The 17,953-nt window shown below is 46.7% G+C and overlaps 5 protein-coding genes across 6 annotated transcripts; all 5 read left to right on the top strand.

Annotated features, from left to right (window-relative positions):
* Positions 1-180: 180 nt before the first annotated feature.
* On the top strand, positions 181-2,063 carry LOC105693803 (major royal jelly protein 1-like). Its single transcript, XM_012413978.3, has 5 exons — positions 181-488; positions 571-737; positions 805-1,023; positions 1,106-1,528; positions 1,594-2,063. Exons 1-5 carry the CDS (start codon positions 287-289, stop codon positions 1,942-1,944), a joined length of 1,362 nt encoding a protein of 453 aa, XP_012269401.2. The 5' UTR covers positions 181-286; the 3' UTR covers positions 1,945-2,063.
* A 446-nt stretch (positions 2,064-2,509) lies between these two features.
* Positions 2,510-6,398, top strand: LOC105693752. The gene is made up of 10 exons (XM_048654311.1): positions 2,510-2,793; positions 2,869-3,035; positions 3,108-3,326; positions 3,388-3,813; positions 3,892-4,156; positions 4,790-5,002; positions 5,098-5,261; positions 5,329-5,547; positions 5,615-6,037; positions 6,126-6,398. The coding sequence occupies exons 1-10, from the start codon at positions 2,592-2,594 to the stop codon at positions 6,381-6,383; spliced, it is 2,556 nt and encodes an 851-aa protein (XP_048510268.1). The 5' UTR covers positions 2,510-2,591; the 3' UTR covers positions 6,384-6,398.
* A 556-nt stretch (positions 6,399-6,954) lies between these two features.
* On the top strand, positions 6,955-8,803 carry LOC105693765 (major royal jelly protein 1-like). Its single transcript, XM_012413893.3, has 5 exons — positions 6,955-7,203; positions 7,287-7,456; positions 7,536-7,757; positions 7,872-8,288; positions 8,392-8,803. The coding sequence occupies exons 1-5, from the start codon at positions 7,011-7,013 to the stop codon at positions 8,644-8,646; spliced, it is 1,257 nt and encodes a 418-aa protein (XP_012269316.3). The 5' UTR covers positions 6,955-7,010; the 3' UTR covers positions 8,647-8,803.
* Positions 8,804-9,193: 390 nt separating this feature from the next.
* LOC105693762 (major royal jelly protein 1-like) lies at positions 9,194-11,188 on the top strand. The gene is made up of 5 exons (XM_012413890.3): positions 9,194-9,502; positions 9,580-9,758; positions 9,841-10,041; positions 10,156-10,584; positions 10,878-11,188. Exons 1-5 carry the CDS (start codon positions 9,316-9,318, stop codon positions 11,088-11,090), a joined length of 1,209 nt encoding a protein of 402 aa, XP_012269313.2. The 5' UTR covers positions 9,194-9,315; the 3' UTR covers positions 11,091-11,188.
* A 1,100-nt stretch (positions 11,189-12,288) lies between these two features.
* LOC105693750 (protein yellow-like) lies at positions 12,289-17,942 on the top strand. Of its 2 annotated transcripts, XM_048654699.1 has the most exons (6): positions 12,289-12,757; positions 13,800-14,016; positions 15,657-15,793; positions 15,890-16,138; positions 16,576-16,825; positions 16,913-17,942. In XM_048654699.1, the coding sequence occupies exons 2-6, from the start codon at positions 13,809-13,811 to the stop codon at positions 17,851-17,853; spliced, it is 1,785 nt and encodes a 594-aa protein (XP_048510656.1). In that variant the 5' UTR covers positions 12,289-12,757; positions 13,800-13,808; the 3' UTR covers positions 17,854-17,942. The 2 variants fall into 2 exon arrangements, with proteins under 2 accessions (XP_048510656.1, XP_048510657.1); XM_048654700.1 differs by lacking the exons at positions 12,289-12,757; positions 13,800-14,016 and adding an exon at positions 15,323-15,482.
* The last annotated feature ends 11 nt before the right edge of the window (positions 17,943-17,953 follow it).

Below are 17,953 nucleotides of genomic sequence, written 5' to 3'. Positions count from 1 at the left end.
ATTTATACACGTGTAAATTTTACGAAACCGTAAACGCTGATTAGCAGAAAAAACACTTGATCACATATTATCACGTAAGTCTCGTTGATTCCCAGAAAATAATGATACAGCTGGTTCGCGATTTTTAGCGGATATCTTAAGAATATTCTCGCTCGCCCATAAATACAATTTTAAACGTACCTGAGCTCTAGTTGTGCCGGTAACTCCGGGTCGCAATTTCTTTTCTTTCCAATCAGAAGGGTTGAGAGAAATAATTATTTTCGAGACACGGAAAAACGTCGACACGATGAGGAGTCTGTTACACGCAGTTTTTGTACTGTCGACAGTTTTAGCGTGCACGGATTTCGTCGCGGCCGCTTTAAATACACACTATCAATGGCGTTTCATCGACTATCAGTGGGAAAGTTACGGTCAAAAATATCTAGCCAATAAAACCGGACTGTACGCTCCTAAAAAAATCATTCCTTACGACGTTCAGCGACTGTCAGGTGCTTCGATCGTTACTCCTTATCAATCCGTAACGTCGTTTCAAACGTCTAATCTTTTGAGATTTTTGCTAATATTTTACAGACGGTCGAGTCCTCGTGACCACGCCGAGGTACTTCAACAATCCCGCTAGTTTGTCGGTTGTATCACAAGTTTACGGATCTAATGGCCCGTTGCTGGCTCCGTACCCCAACTGGCGTTGGCACGACGCCAAGGACTGCTCGGGAATCACAAGTGTCAACAGAATAAGGGTAAGCGAATAAACAAAATTCCGGTTTCCGACCGCGTCTCCATTACATCCGATTCAAATGTTCCCAGGTCGACGAATGCGACAGACTTTGGATTGTAGACTCCGGTAAAATCGGAAACGAACAAATCTGTCCCGCGAAGATACTCCAGTTCGACACGAAGAACGATCGACTGGTCCAGCAAATTGAAATCCCGAAAGAATTGTCGCGCAATCCGGACGACAAGACGAAAGGGCGTCTCGAACTTCAGACCGTGGAAACCGCCGGTGAATCCTGCGCGGAAACCTGGGTTAGCGAAGGACGAAAAGAATGAAGGAAGTCGGGGGAAAAAAAACAACCGGGCAAATAACGACCGCCAATTTTTTTCGCAGGTCTACGTTTCGGATCTGGAAGGTTACGGTCTTATAATTTGGGACGGTGAGGACATATGGCGACTGAACGACGACGTCTTCAAACCGGACCCCAATCAAACGACGTTCAGCGTCGGCGGTGAAAACTTTACCCTCAGTCTGGGACCTTCTGGATTTTTGATCGGTCCGGACGGTTACTTGAAGGACAGATACGCGTTTTTCAAGCCGTTGTCAGCGAACAAAGGATACGCCGTGTCCACCGCGGATCTCCACAACTCGAAATTGGGCGGTGACGTGATTTACTACATCACGGAATACACGGCGCCCAGCCAGGAACTCGGACGAGATTTTTCCAAACTCGGCGGTTTTCTGATCGCCGGTTTCACCACCGAAACTCTGGTCGCGTGTTGGAATATCCAGTACCCTCTGGAGGACCGATACATCGTGAGTTTTTTCTTCGAACTCTGGTCGCGACTTTGCCGTACTAAACGATCTGAATATATTTTCAGGGTTTTCTGGAGCAGAACGCCACCACATTGCAGTACATAAACAGCATCAAGATAACCCTGGATCGAAGCAGGAGGACCGAGACGGTCGACGTCCTGACCAATAGACTGCAGAAATTCGTTAGGGGTACAATGAACTTCAACGAAATCAATTTCAGGATCTTGTCTTCCGACGTCCGCAGCCTCATCAATGGAACGATTTGCGCGCCGCGTGGAAATCACTCGGTCGAAAAGTTCGTCGAAGCCAAAGGATTCAGATTTTTCGACATCAATCAACATTCTCCGATCGGCTCCAGTTCTTGGTGGAACCGATGGACGAAGAAAGTTGGAAATTGGTTCTCTAAAAGTTCCTAACAACTTTCGAGCGATTCGTTAACGATATCTAATGAAAAATTCTCCTCTCTCAACAACTATAAATCTATAGAATTTAATGTGGACGAATGAATAAATCGAACGAATTTCAATCACAAAAATATTCTGGCAATTATTTTACCACCCGAGAAACAAATCGCATGAAGTTTTCCACGACGATTGATCACGTCTGTGACGGAACTATTTCATTTCAGAGCAGTTCAGAGCAAACTCCGAGCTCGATAAGCCTTTCCCTTTTTCCGTATTCCGATTTCACCGGACTCGCGTACATGAAAGATGATGAAAAAAAAGTTGTCCTTTTCAAGTCCTTGGAACAAAGGTCCCGAGAGTGGGGGGGGGGACTCCGCATAGCTTCTACGTGTCCAAGAATCCATTCGTTGCTTATCGGGTGACTGCTGTATTTTCCTCGTTTAATGAACTGTTACGTAATCATCAGACTGTTACATGGCCGGTATTTGCTCGGCAAAAAGCTATAACGACACAGGTGGCTCCTGATAAAACATGAGATTATGGGGAGAACAAATAACCGGGTTCAAATAAAACTGAAGAGCGAGAGTACCTGATTGCGGTACCTTAGGATCGCCACAAAGTTTATTTCACATTCCTTGAACCTGCACCTGCACGCGGAAATGAAGAACATGGTCCGAGGGACGTGGTTGTTGCCGATTGTCTTGGCGTGCGCAAATTTAGCCTCAGCCACGGTGCGAACGGCCTACGAGTGGAAATACGTCGACTACGTTTGGAAGAGTGGCGAGCAGAAAACGGAAGCCGCTGAATCAGGATTGTACGATTACTCCAAGATCATACCTTACGACGTCCAAAAATTATCGGGTAACAACGCGTCGCGTTCTCAGATCCGTTCGCCGTAATTCTAAAAGCGATTTTATTTTTCAAAAAATTTCACAGACGGCCGAATACTAGTGGCCACTCCGCGGTACTTCGACAATCCAGCTAGCTTGTCGATCATTTCTGAAAAAAGGGGAGCTGGTGGTCCGTTGCTGGCCCCCTACCCCGATTGGAGTTGGCACAGCGGAAAAGAGTGTTCGGGCATCACGAGCGTGAACAAAGTAGTCGTGAGTATTATTTAAAAATCCCGAAAAGAATCGAGCAACGATTTTCAACGAACAATCGGTATCGTACCGCAGGTCGACGACTGCGACAGACTCTGGCTGGTGGATTCGGGAAAAATAGGAAACGAACAAGTCTGTCCGGCCAAGATACTCCGGTTCGACACGTCGACGGACGAACTGGTCCAGGAAGTCGAAATCCCGGCTGACCTGGCGCACAATCCGACCAACGTGACTCAAGGGCGACTCGAACTCCAAAGCGTGGAAACCACCGGAGAATCGTGCGAGAAAACCTGGGTGAGAATAACGGAACGGGAGAGCAATATGAACGTCCTCTTGAGCGCGAATATTTTTGCAGCTCTACATTTCGGACCTGGAGGGTTACGGGCTCGTGATTTGGGACGGGGACGACGTGTGGCGACTGGACGACGACGTGTATCATCCGGACCCCGAACGAACCAAGTTCACGATCGCCGGAGAAACGGTCGCGATCAGCCAAGGCCCCAAGGGCTTCGTGGTGACTCCCGATGGATTTTTGAGGGAGAGATTCGTGATTTTCAAACCGTTGTCTTCGGTCAAAGGGTTTTCGGCGAGCACCGCGGATCTCCACGACTCCAAATCAGGCCGCAAGGTCACCTACTACATCAGCGATTACACGGGAATCATAACGGGACAAGAAATAACGCGGGCGTTCGCCAAAAGAGGTGGAATCATGTTCGGTAGTTTTCCCACGTCTTTGTTCGGCTGTTGGAATATTCAGAACCGTTTGGGGCTACCCTATTTCGTGAGTATCTACGTTTTACCGAAAGATTCCGATCGTCTTCATCTCGTGCTCGACGAAAACGAATGAATTCAATTTCAGGGATTGGTCTCGCTGAACCCGAGGAACCTGCAGTTCGTTATCAGCATAAAGGTCACCCTGGAATCGAACGGGGAGGACCAGACGGTTATGGCCCTGTCTAACAGATTGCAAAAATTTTTACTCGGCACAATGAAGTTCGACGAGGTGAATTTCCGAATAACAACGGCCGACGTTGATTCAGTTACCGCCTGGAACGTGTGCAGACCGCGCAGAAACGTCCGAGTTGAACGAACCATCGAATCCAAGGGATTCAAGGTTTACGAAGGTCCGGAAAATTCTTCGGACTACTCGAACTGGTACGACGGATTCTTACACGTCCCGAAATATGTACTGGACGCGATTTCAGCGATATTTCAGTAATTTTTATTCGATTTATGGATTCCACTCTACTTCGAAAGAGAGAATCTATCGAAGTGGGAAGTTTGATTTTCACGAAACCTTTACCAATAAAAATGAACGATGAAATTTCATCGAGGATTTCAAGCAATCGTCGAACCACCTTACTTGACCGTAAATTTTTTGTCTCCAAAAAACCGATGAGAATCGAATCGTTTCGAGGCGATATTTTTCACTCGTTGAACGGTGCCTTGAGTCGTACTTAAGAAACACGCATGCTCCGATCAATCATCGATCGAGCTCCAATATTTGACGATCATACGAAGTGGCGTAACTGAACTCAATACAGCAGCTAGTTGTACAAACTTTTCGTAAAATAAGATCACAAATGTTTTTCTTTCCCCCCGTGCGACGAAAATTGTGGAATTCAGTTACCCTGACCATGGCCCAGAAAGACTCGCGGTGCGTTAAATACCGAGAGAAAAATACGAAATTAGGCTCAGTAGCCACCGGAGTTTGAACTCGTCCGCTTCGAGTTTAGAAGAAGTCTGATAACCCGAAGAAATTCGCAAAATGACCAGACTGTTCCTAGCGATTTTGATGTCGCAAATTTTCGTCGCGTACGGGAGACGCTGCGAGAGGGAATTGGTCACCGAGTATCAATGGAAGTACATCGATTACAACTGGACGAGTCCGGAGCAAAAAGAAGAAGCCATAAGATCCGGACGTTACAATTACAGGAAAATCGTACCGACCGACACGCAGTATTTGCCGGGTATCGTAAAAATCCGCTTCAATCGACGCCTCCGTAAAACGAACCAACTGAAAACAGACGAAACAATTAATAACGAGTACGAAATCGTTCTTCAGATGGTCGGGTCTTGATCGTGACACCGAACGACCCCGTGAGCCCCGCTTCCATGTCGACCGTATCCCAAAAAAGTCGCATGAACAACCCTCTGCTGCAACCTTATCCCGGTTGGAACTGGTACAACGGATCGTGCTCGGGGATAACGAGCACGACCAAAGTCATCGTGAGTACGAATTACCGGCTCCATTGATCGCGCGGTTCTCCTAATCTCCCCACGATTGTTTTACCAGCTGGACAAGTGCGGGAGACTCTGGTTCGTCGATACCGGAAAAATCGGCAAAAAGCACGTCTGTCCGGCGAGCATCAAGGCCTTCCGAACTTCGGACGACGCGTTGATCGAATCCTTCGAAATTCCGTCGCACCTGGCGCGGGACGCGCCGGGCAGCGATGTGGGCCGTCTGGAGATACAGGCCGTGGAAACCTACGGGATAGAGTGCGGGATCACCTGGGTAAGCAAGCGATCGTCCGATCGGAGCCCCGCTCATATTTTTTTTCTCAATCGGGGAATCGTCGCAGGTCTACCTTTCGGACGTCGAGAGCAACACGCTGATCATCTGGAACGGTCGACACGCGTGGCGACTGAGGGAGAAGTTCTTCGGTCCGGTGAGAAGGGATGAGAATTTCACCACCGCCGGAGAGTCGGTTCATCTGCCGATGGGGATTTCGGTAACCGTCATCACTCCCGCGGGATACCTGGACCAGAAATACTTGCTGATAAAACCGTTGGCTTCTAGAGTGAGCTACGCGGCTAGTCTTCGCGAATTGCATCACTCCATATCGGGTGCGAAGGTGAATTACTTCAGGCAAGAACTCGAGCAACCGAGTCAGGGACTGGCGATCGGTATTTCGAAAAATACAGGAGCCGCGCTCGGCAGCTTCGCCGGGGAGGCATCGATCTATTGTTGGAACCTTCAGGACCCTTTGACCAGCGGCACGATCGTGAGTAAAAGGCGGGAGGGTTTTTCTCGAGTCGAATCGCGGAGGGATCGGGTAGCGATGATTTACGGAAACGTTCGAATGATTTCAGGAAGTCGTGGCGCGGAACTCGTCCACGTTGCAGTTCGTTACCAGCGTGAAAATAGTCGAAACACCGTACAGAGAGAGCGAAAAGGTCGTTTTACTATCGACGAAATTTCAAAAACATATTCTGGGAACTCTGAACTTCAACGTGTTCAACTTCCGAATACTGACCGCCAATGTCGCCTGCCTCGTCAGAGGCACGGTGTGCGAACCGAGAAGGGCGACGATCGAAGACCGGGCTTTCATTCCGAACCCGTCGTGCTGATAATTTTCTAAATTTTGCTGTTTTTTTTTTTTTTTTTTCAAATCGACCACTCGACGTCTTTGATTATTCATCCGTAGGCCTCATGTTTTTTTTTCGTCTGTTTTTCACACAAGTGCTCGTCAAAAAAATGAACGTTGAGTCAAGAATATTGTAAGAGAGAATAAAAACACTTTTACCCCAGTGACCCATTTAGATTCCGTATTGTTCAAACAGTTTGGTAAAAAGACTGCAATCGCACGAATAACTAAATGCGTAGTAAAATATCTCCGTGACGACTCTGGGGATATCTGAGTTACTGCCGAGGACGTCCGGAAGGTAATTTTTTATCGAGCGTCGTTCGGTATGATGTACAGGTGAGCTATAGACAGGGGAAAAACTACGAGGAATCGCGTCCGTCAAAAATGTCGACAGACTTGACGATAATCGGGCAAGAAACCGGCGACGAGTGCGGCTCGTAAATTTTCGCAGCAGCTAAATTTCGAAAAAAACATTCCTCGCGACACGAGACGTCAAAAAATGAGCGATCGATATTTCTGTATAAAACGGAGCCGGCGGTTCTTCAATTTTCATTGAACGGTCGTTTCTATCAACCAAAGGTACACGAAGAAACGGCAATTCCAAAAAAAAATGGCCAACTTGTGCTTCGCGTTCCTGGCGATTGCGATATTTTTCGCCTCCTCCGGCACGTGTCTTACCGAACTGAAGACCGCCTACGAATGGAAGTACATTGAATACATATGGAGAAATGAGATGCACGACAAACTTTGTTGGGGTTGGGATCCGACGAAGATCGCGCCGTCCGACGTCCAGTATTTCCCAGGTATCGTGTGATCACTTTCGCTCCAACTCGGAACTTGGATAGCCAAACGAAAAATCGACCATTACACGTTACCATTTCCGCAGACGGTAGAGTCCTGATCGTCACTCCCCAGTACCTGGTCCCGAGCGTTGTGAGTCTCTCGACGATATCGTCGAAAGTTGGCGACGGTGGTCCGCTACTGCAACCTTATCCCGGCTGGGAATGGTACAATTTCGACGACTGTTCGGGCATAAAAAGCGTGAGCAAAGTGATCGTGAGTAGGAAAAATTTATTTGCCGTCACGATTTTCGAGCGACTACGTGAAATAAAAACCATGAAAAATCATCCAACAGCTCGACAAATGCGACAGGCTCTGGCTGGTCGACGACGGTACGAACGGACCGGACGAGGATCCTTGCCCACCTTTCATAATTGCCTTCGACACGAAAACCGACAAATTGATCGAGTCCTTCCTGATTCCCGAAAGTCTGGCGAAAGATAGTCCGCCGACTCTTACGGGTCGACTGGCGATATTGGCCGTTGAAACGTACGGTCGAGACTGCGGGCACACCTGGGTTTGTATACGAATACCTGATTCCTCTGATTTCGGATCGTCCGAACAACGAAGCGAAGAATAACGTCCGCCTCCTTTAATCTCGCGATATATAAATATACCCCGATTCGCCCAGGTCTACATCTCCGAAATCGGGACCGACAGCATCCTGATTTGGAACGGTGAGAAAATCTGGCGTGTTCGTGAAGATTTTTTCAAACCAACGGGAAACGACACCGCGATGACCGTTGCGGGGGTGTCCTTCGACCTGAAACTCGGGATCACAGCGGCCACTTTGAACGCTCCACTGTACTCGCAGGAGCGATACCTCATCTTCAGTCCTCAGAGTACGGACGGCATAGTGGCTCGCACATCGGAACTCCACGACTCGATATCCGGAGCCCCCGTTCGCTACTATGGGCCGGAATCCCAAGTGATTCCGGACGGAGTTAGAGGACTTTCGGTGGCCGTGTCGAGGGAGGGTATTCTGGTAAAAGGTTCCACGGACTCCAGCATAAAATGCTGGAACACTATGGTCCCCTTGAAGAGTTTGGTGAGTGGTGAAAATCGGTGCAACGATTCGAAACGCGTCGAAAGGATCCGCGTTCCCTTCTTATCGTTCCCGCCTTTCATTTCTTCGTTTTAACCGATTCCAGGGCACCTTGGCGCAGAACGAAACCACTCTTCAGTTCGTTACGACGGTGAAATTTTTCGAAGAACCGGACTGGGGCAGGGAAATTCTCGTATTACTTTCCAACAGGGAGCAGAAATTAATCGCCGACGGTGTCTACGACGTGGACGAAGTGAACTTCAGAGTACTAACAGCCGACCTTGTCGATCTCGTCAAGGACACGCCCTGCGAGATACCGGTAGCTGTGCCAGCTGATCGTGCTCTGGTACCGTTCCCGTAACGATCGGGGATTTTTTATTTTTAATCGTTTTTTTTTCGCCTCGATATCCTTGGGAAACGATACGCTACGAGGCGACGCATAAATTTTCCTTACGATCACGTGAATTTATTGAAAAACAAATAAATAAATGAATAAATGATTAATAAATTCGCTGAAACGTTGATGAGTTTTTTAACCTGCCCAAAAACTGGACGAAGTAGATTCGCCTGGAATTGGATTTTGAAAGAAATGGAAGAAAGAAAAAATTGTTCGGAACGTGAGAAGGAGAGAGGAAAAATTGACGCATTTTTTTAACGACATTAATTCGCAGTTCGTTGAGAAGGTGACAGCAAAGGTCAGAAATGTTGTTGTAAACTTTTTGGAATCGTGTGTACGCGATGCACGTAACAAAATTACATTCGAAATATGGAAATTATACGGCGATATAGATATTTCTTTCTCAGAAAGTTACCTCGACGAGCGTGTTTTGCGAGTGATAAAGCGTACGTATAATTATCGCGATATCCGTTCGAAAAAAAGTATAAAATAAAACGTGAGCTTCGTAAAATGAAGCAATTGGAATCGCTCGCATTTCGCACCGGAAGAACGTAAAGAAACGGACAAATAAATAACTGTGGCTAGAATCCTGACCTAATTTTCGCGAATGCCGAAATAGTCTGACATTCGATCATGCGGTGTTCGCTTTTAATCGTTTTCGCGATACTCTCGTGCGCCGCGGCGCAAACTATGAAATTACTTCACGAATGGAAATACATCGACTACCTCTGGCGAAGCGATGAGCAGAAGCGAAACGCTATAGATTCGGGGGACTACAATTACACCCAAGTATTCCTGATAGACTCGGATCGAGCACCGGGTAAGTAAAGGGGAAAAAGTAGAATTAAATCCGATTCACCGAGTGAAAAATTAATCGCTCGACCTCGTCCCTCGAAGATGGAAGGATCTTCGTGACTACACCACGTTTTCCCGGTGTACCCGCATCCCTATCGACGGTTTCCAGAAGAAGGGGAGCCGGAGGTCCCCTGCTGAAACCCTACCCGAGTTGGTCCTGGCATAAAAAGAACGACTGCTCCGGTATCTCGAGCGTGTGGAGGACGATAATCAATTACAAGGTAGATGCTACGGAGGAACGAAAAACTGGGAAAGAAGAAAAAAAAAAAAATTAGAAACAAACGTTTGAGGTAAATTTTTCAGCCCGGCTATTGCCAACACCTCTGGGTACTGGACAGCGGACAAAAGGGCGTTTGCGACGCTCAATTTTTGGTCTTCGATTTGGCGAGCGATAAATTGATAAGGAGAATTCCGATACCCGCAAACTACGCGAACAACATGAAAAACGAGGGACTTCTGATCACACCGGCTATAGAGAGCGACGATCAGTGCAGAAATTCGTGGGTAATGAATGGATCTTGAGCTCGCCGTTCGATTCGAATGTGGCGTCATTTTTTTATTTTATTTTATTTTTTTCTTTTCTTCTTCTTCCATTTCCGAGCGATACGTTATTTTCAGGTGTACGCGGCGGACGTGGAGGGTGGCGGTTTGATAGTTTTGGACGTTGCGAGGGAGAAATTGCGACGATTAGAGATGGAGGTGTTCAAAGCCGAAACGTCCAAGGCGACGTTGACGATAGCCGGTGAGAGTTTTTATCTGGCGGACGGAATTTTCGGGCTCGCCGTGCCCAACGGATTGGGATCGAATCCGAGACGTTTGTACTTCCGGCCGTTGGCTTCCCTCAACGAGTACTCGATAGAGCTGAAAGATCTCCATCGATCTCTGCACTCCGAGAAGGACGTCCCTTACCTCAAGTATAATTACACTTTTCCGAGTCAAGCCGCCTCCCAGGCCGCGTCGAGAGACGGAATTTTGTTTTTCGGACTCACGAGCCAAACGGCGATCGCCTGCTGGAACACGAGGACCCCGATGAACGAGAGGAACGTGGTGAGTGAGCTACTCAATTTTACTTTTTAATAATCGAGAGACGCTGGCCGGAGAATTAGGTGGACGTTCCTCGTTTCGCAAGAGCATCTCCTCATCTAATTGTAGACCAGAGTCGCGACGTTTCTTTCCTTTTTGTTAATATCGTTTTACTACTTTTACTTCACCGTGACGGTGGCAAGCGGAAATAATGACGTCCGTACCGCGAGCCTAAAAAATTACGCGTGTTTCGTTTCGACGCGATTATTTTTCTTAACGAGAAGTTTCTTCTTCTTATTCTTCTTCTTTTCTTTCAGGATATCGTTTACCGGGATGAAAATCTCCTGCAATTCACGAGCGGTGTGAAGATCGTCGATTACCCCGGTACGGAAAGTCTCTCCGTCGTTTCCAACAGGTACCAAAAAATTGCCCTCGGTACGATGGATTTTTCCGAAGTTAATTTCAGGATACTCTTCGAACCCGTCGATTCCCTGGTCAGACGAAGCAAGTGCGGAAATCCGCACTACTGAACGCCCTTCCGAAAAACAGGAGCTGGCGATCGTATATTTTTAGAATTAGATTCTGGAAATGATGAAAAAAAAAAAAAATAATGGCAGTCACAAATTTATTTCCATTCCCGTATTTCTCCTCCATACTTAATCTCACTACGGAGTTTTCTAATCGATCTCCACGGATCTAACGATATCTGATATACTTTGAAATTCGATGAGAAAAAAAAAAAAACATGGAAGAGAAGATCTGGATTACTTTCCGACGATTAAAAGCTAAGGTCACGATCTCACTGAGTCTAAGGCCTAATCCGGAATGGTCCGCTCCGTATTCGGACGTGCTAAATTCGCCCGGTGAGAACGTCTGGCCCGCTGGACTGATCGTGATTGAGAACTTTTACTTTCATATTACAACGAGTTTTTTTTAACGCTCCCTATAATATAGCCACACTCCGCGACGCCGCGCGTTCCAGTCACGTCATCGAATACGAAAACCGGTCTGGAAGAAACCGAGAACGAAAAAAAAAAAAAAAAACAACAACAAAAATAAAATAGAACAATTCTTTCGAATTTCAAAATCAAAAAATTCACTCACCGTTTACACGCGTGCCGAACATACGTACGTGTGAGTGGATGGGAAAAAAAAAAAAGAGAGAAAAATTAAAACTATCGGTATAGATGCAAATCAGGGTAATTTTTCATTCGACGAGATGATATCGGCGTTATAGCTCGTTACATGTACAAGTCTTTCGATGGTAATGAAGAGATGTAATTCGACGCGTTACGTTTCTTTCTTTCTACCGTGAAGAATTACGTGGGAATTATAATCAGATTGCGTAAACGCGCGTGCCACGAGGTGCACGTAGGTGTTCGTTCTTTGCGGGTAATTTTTGAGAAACGAAGAAAGAGAATAAAATTTCAAAGGAAGAAACGGTTCCCGCAATCGACGATCGGATCTAAGTCTTGATTACCTACAAGGATATAGGGAGTCCGATTATGATCTGAAACACGAGATATGATATCAATAGTTTTTAATCAAATGATAGAAAAATAATTAACCGTATTATTTAGCTAATTATATATTTTTTTCCCTCGGTCACGAACCGTACCTACCCAAGGTATATATATATAAAATGTAGCGAGGAAGAGTTGACCACGGTCCGTTAAAGAATGCCGGTTACCAGAAGATAGAAATACGGGAACAATAATATCAGTCTCCAGGCTTTCTCCAGGTGGGTCGGTCACGAGTCTCCGTTCCACAGAAATTCGTCTGTCCTTTTGAAACGCGCCTATCTAATTTTACCCGAGTCTCTGGTTCGCCGGTGTGTGTAATTTAATCGAAGAAAAATTTTTCGATTCAAAAGTTTCTCAAAAATTAGAAAAAAAAAGCAACACAGACTCGTACGTCCCGGCGTTGATCTTCGAGGTATCGGAAAATTTCAAAGAAGAAGAGAAAGATTTGGAGAAAAAATTAACAAGGAAGCTCGGTAAAACCATCGCTCATAATACATCCTCGCATATATGAATATATACAAGTTACGTGATCAGTTCTCTGCCGGAAGCTGGAATTAACGCGGAACTACAGCGTACACACATCTCTTGAAAATGCCGTTCTCATGAGAGCCGCGGCTCTGTCATGGGATTGTTGGAGTGTAGCCACGTTGGAAAGTGAACATAATACCTGACAAGTAAGAATTCTTCAATTGCGTAGTTTCAATTTTGCATGCGGTAAATAAAATCCGAGTATCTCTCCCCGTGTTCCAACTAACTGGAATATATATGGGCATTATACGAGTGTCGCCCGAGGAATACAGGAAAGAAAAAAAAAAAAGAAAAAAAGACCAAAATTAGACGAATGAAAAACTTGATACATAAAATACTGATGACTGTAATTTGACATCATTACTCGCTTGCATACCAATCAAATTTTCTTGGGGTTTGAAAAAGTAATAATCGAACAGACTTCGATCCGCGGGGCGGCTAGTCAACCAGATAATAGACCCGTTTTCCCCTATTACTCGAATGGTAGTTGCGAATTTTTTTCGGTACCCAATGGATCGTGCTTTATTTCCTCTTGGAATTTTATTAATCGGACGTGTCGAGTGCGTGTGACCGATCGGGTCGCTTTACGGGAAGCGATTAGAGCCGGAGAAATTACTCGCGTGTTACCTGAAGCGTTTGGATTCGTTGGATGCTTAAAAAAATGAGCCCGTGTCCGTTGAATGTATTAATGACAATGACGGTTGTTTTACGGCGATGGTGTAAATAAGTGGGATGCACGCGACGGTGTGCATGGGAATAAATTTAAAACGCATGTAACCTTACGACGAAGAGAAGAAAAGAACAAATACCCATTTGTAAGACGGGTTGAATTAATTTTTTTTCTTATCAAGGTATTCATCGTGCCGATTCTACCGATAGCGCAACAGTTACGGTCTGCTAAATGCTTTTTTTTCTACCATACGGTACATGAAGCATGCATAAATGTGCGAGAAAAAAAATTGACAAAACACGCATCAGAAATGCACATTATTACAACGTTAATAATTTAGAAATCGCGTCATGCGGCGCGATAAAATAACTCGTGCCAACGTAAATTATACAACGACGATTAAAAGTTGATGTAAAACGTATACCGTACATCAGCAGGTGCACGGTTATTGCGACGCGGTGTATATCGCGGTGATCGTTCTTGTCGTTATTCGTGAAAATTTCATTTCATTTTTACAGAAATGCAAGATGAGAAAAACCGCGAAAAAACAGGATCAAGATCCCGACGGTAGCGGTTGGATTTACGGATGGAATCCCACGGGTAATTCGGACAGGTCCGAAAATTTTTTTCGCTCATTGAACAGCCCGGAGGAATGGAGGAGTCCGAGGATATTCGGATACCACGGTGAATTTTTGGAGAAAAATCGACGCGGCCTAAAAATTGGAAACGGTGGACGTGAGTAGAACGTTGAAAACGTTATTACGATATTATCAGCGTTCCGTATTCTAAGGTGCACGTTTAAGTTTTATTACTGTGGCGTTAAAGTTGACGAAGTGGACGCGTGTGGAAGGGTTATTCGAAAGAACGTTGCGATCGTTTTTATAGGCCATTCTTCGATACGTATGCAAATTTGTTACGTAAATTTCAGCAATTTCTAACTCACAATCAGCGGAGGCACTGCACTGGAATATCGTTGCGAAATCGGCCGTTCGTTGCGATTTCTGTTTTACTTATTTTGCAGTCGGTTTAAAGGCCCGTCTTTCGTCGACGACGACGAACGACCGCCGACGCTACGTTACAATATTGACGCCCGTTAATCAGCGGTTTTTTGCGATCGTCCGAACGACGATTCCCCACCCGAAAAAATCGACGCTCGAATTTCACGCTATCGGAAGACGTTCCGTCGCAGAAATTGAGCGACAAATATTCGCCTCGAATCTCGATGAAAATTCGAACGACGCGTATCCGTCGAACGTCGAACGCGACGTCTAATATTACATCGTATTTACAGACGTTGCGCGGCGCGATTTTTGACCCACTTTTACGGCGTTTTGTTGAGTCCGATCGTAACGGCTGTACGATTTGAGAACCGAACGCGATCGCCGGCGGGTTGCGCAACGAAACGACCGTAAACTACATAACCGGCACCCCCGCTGATGAAAAAAAAAATGTACGAAAAACCCGTCAACTGCGAGTAACGTTGAATAAATAATTTTAAATGATGTAAATCGGCTCCGAGACGCCCGGTTTCTTTGGCCGTATCTGTTTCGCGTCGGCACTTTACGAATCGATGATTTCGCGACGACGTTGTCATTGTTACGAATTTCCGCGATTTTCCATCCGCCGAAACTCGGTGACTCGTTTTTGCGAGATTTTTGTTTCGTTTTTTTCCCCCTCCGTCAGATCCGAGAAATTAAAACCTATCGTAATCACCGGAGTTACACGGAGTTTCGTTGCAATCAATCGTTCGCTGGACGTTCGATTCGAGTGAAATTGGAAATTCATTCACCTTCACCGAGCACGGATTCGCTCATTTTTCTGAATCTACCTGAAAGACTGGTTTCGAACGGCCGTCGGTTTGCTCAATTTTTTTTTCAAAATCATTCATCCACCTTCTTCGCCGGACCGTCCGTGAGTCTCCGACTCTACAGGTCGTTCGAAAAAAGAATGGGAAAAAAAAAAATAGCTCAGGGTTCTCAGAGTCGCGAGAGAAAGGTAGGGATTCTCTAGCTGCTCTCACGGAGACGAGTGTACCTTCGAAGAATATACGTCAATACGATCTCGTACACCGTATAGAGCATCGGGGTATAAATTTCGCTCGTATACGCGAGTCTCCTGTGATCAATAACAAACGCGATCGAGTGAGGTGTGAAAAATATATTCGAACGTGAGCGGAGTTAATTCCGGCGATACGAGCGCAAGTGAGATTTAATCGATTTCAAATATTCTATCCTTCTTATTTTCAAATTTTCAAAAACCCGATTCTCGAACGAAACCGAGCACTCATTGTTGTCGTATACGATGACTGGCTCGATAATTTCCACCGAGTCACGATAACTGTACAATTCGTTTAATTTTCCTCATTCGTGTCTCAGGCATGGCGAACGTGATTCCATGGCTCGTGTCGATGTCCCTGATCGGAACGCACAATATCGGAGCTCTGTCAAGACCGGACGTCATTTCGCAAGAACTTTTACCGCCTCTGGACCCGACCGGATTTTTAGAACCTTCGGCAAGCTGACCACCCATACCGATACCGACGATCCCATATCAGACTGTTCGTGACTAATCTTTTTTTTTCTCTCTCTCTCTGTTCTCTCCATCGCAGAGCGAAAGGTTCCTGGGATCCGTGGGCGAATCCAAAGCGTCTCCTTCCCAACCGTTCGCCAGAGGTGCGGGGGATGATTTTTCCGGTGACGGAGAACTCGGAGCATTCGAGAACCGCGTGAACAATCCGAATTCCGACCTTGGCAACGTGGAGATCAGGGCCGAGGAGTACAAAAAAATTTACAAGTACAACCCCCGGGACGAGAACGACGGTTACAACGACGAGTACGCCGGTCCGGCTATGGAGAAGGTGACGTGAAAATAATTAGCTGCTAATTACGCGACAGAAATCGTCGTGATCGTGACCGACGATTTCTCGACACGTTTCTCCGAAGTCGTGCAACGGTATTCACGGTCACTAATCCTACGACCCCGGAACTGTGGTAGTATCACGCGGCTGGCAATAAAAATCTCAATTCGTGGGAACTCGCGTGAATTCACAGTGGGTACTCAATTGTCGGGGGAAATTGCGGTCGTACTCGCGACGACGCTCGAAGATCATACAATTAACGAGGTCTCCGTTCCAATTGCGTAACGGTATGAAATTTTTTTCTATCCCCCCCTCCCCCCCCGTTCGCATTGTGCGAATACGCTCTGTTGTTAAAAATGGAAGTTAAAAAAGTGAAAGCACGCGTCGTCGGAGAAGATGAATATTTTTTTCCAACATCGCGTACGTCCGTTTTTCAGGTATACTCGTGGAAGAGCGTTGACTTCGAATTCGACAGCGTCGTTTCGAGGGAGCGAGCGATAGCGGCCGGTCACTACGAGCCGGACAACAGTCTGCCTCTGGGCGTCGAGGTCTGGGGGGACAAGATATTCCTGTCGCTGCCCAGGTGGAAGAAAGGGATACCCGCCACCCTCGCTACCGTTCCGAGGTACCCGACCGAAGCCAGCCCCAGATTGCGCCCCTATCCGTCGTGGGCGTGGCACGATCCAGGTGACGAGACTTTTTGGAAAAAAAAAAATTTTTTCTTTTTTGCAAAGCCCCCGCGTTAATCGGAGGCCGTGCGACGAATCGTTTCAGGAAACTGCGAGGGTCTGACGTCCGTGTTCAGGGTGCAAGTGGACGAGTGCGATCGCCTGTGGGTTCTGGACTCGGGACAGACGGAGGTGACGTCCGATCCGAAGCAGACTTGCCCACCGGAGGTATTTATCTTCGATCTGAAGAGCGACAAGCTGATAAAGAAGTACACGTTGCCGGAGGACTTCGCGAAACAGGACTCTCTGTACTCGAATATTGCGGTTGACGTGCGTAACGGCGAGTGCGAGAACGCGTTCGCTTACCTGGCCGACGTATGGCGTTTCGGAATCGTCGTCTACGACCTGTTCAACGACTCCTCGTTCCGCATCCAGCACCACTTCTTCTTTCCCGATCCCCTCTCCTCGCGCTACGAGTTTCACGGTCTGAATTTTCAATGGACCGACGGAATTTTCGGTCTCTCGCTGAGCCCGATAGACGTCAACAACGACCGCACCCTATTCTTCCACCCCATGTCGAGTTTCCGGGAATTCGCTGTATCCACCTCGGTACTGAGGGACGAGAACGCCGCCGAGAATAACCCGGAGATGTTCGTCCCCGTCGGCAAACAGCGAGCTAAATATTCCGGTCACTCTTCCGGCTCGGCGATGGACAGGAACGGCGTGATGTTCTTCAACATGGTTACCAGGGACTCGGTGTGGTGCTGGGATTCGAGGAAGGAATACATACCGCAGAATTTAGGTGTGATAGGTCAGAGCAACGTGTCCCTGGTGTTCCCGAACGACATAAAGATCGACCACGAACCCGAACAGAGCGTCTGGGTTCTGTCCAACAAATTGCCCTTGTATCTGTACGACCGGCTGGACAAGGGGGACGTTAACTACAGACTGTTCAGAGCGAACGTTAAACAGGCGATTCAGAACACGGTGTGCGATCCGAACTACGTCGTACCGCCGTCCGAACAGAGCTACGACGAGACGTGCTGACCTATTCGAAGGTCGCGTTTCGTCTGTCAATTTTACACGGGACGATGTATTTTATTAATTATTTTGTACATAAGATCTTCGATACGTTTTGGGGTTTTTT

Source organism: Athalia rosae, chromosome 4, assembly GCF_917208135.1.
Source record: "Athalia rosae chromosome 4, iyAthRosa1.1, whole genome shotgun sequence".
In the NCBI taxonomy this organism is placed as follows: Eukaryota; Metazoa; Arthropoda; class Insecta; order Hymenoptera; family Athaliidae; genus Athalia; species Athalia rosae.
This window is presented reverse-complemented; position numbering and strand designations above follow the sequence as displayed.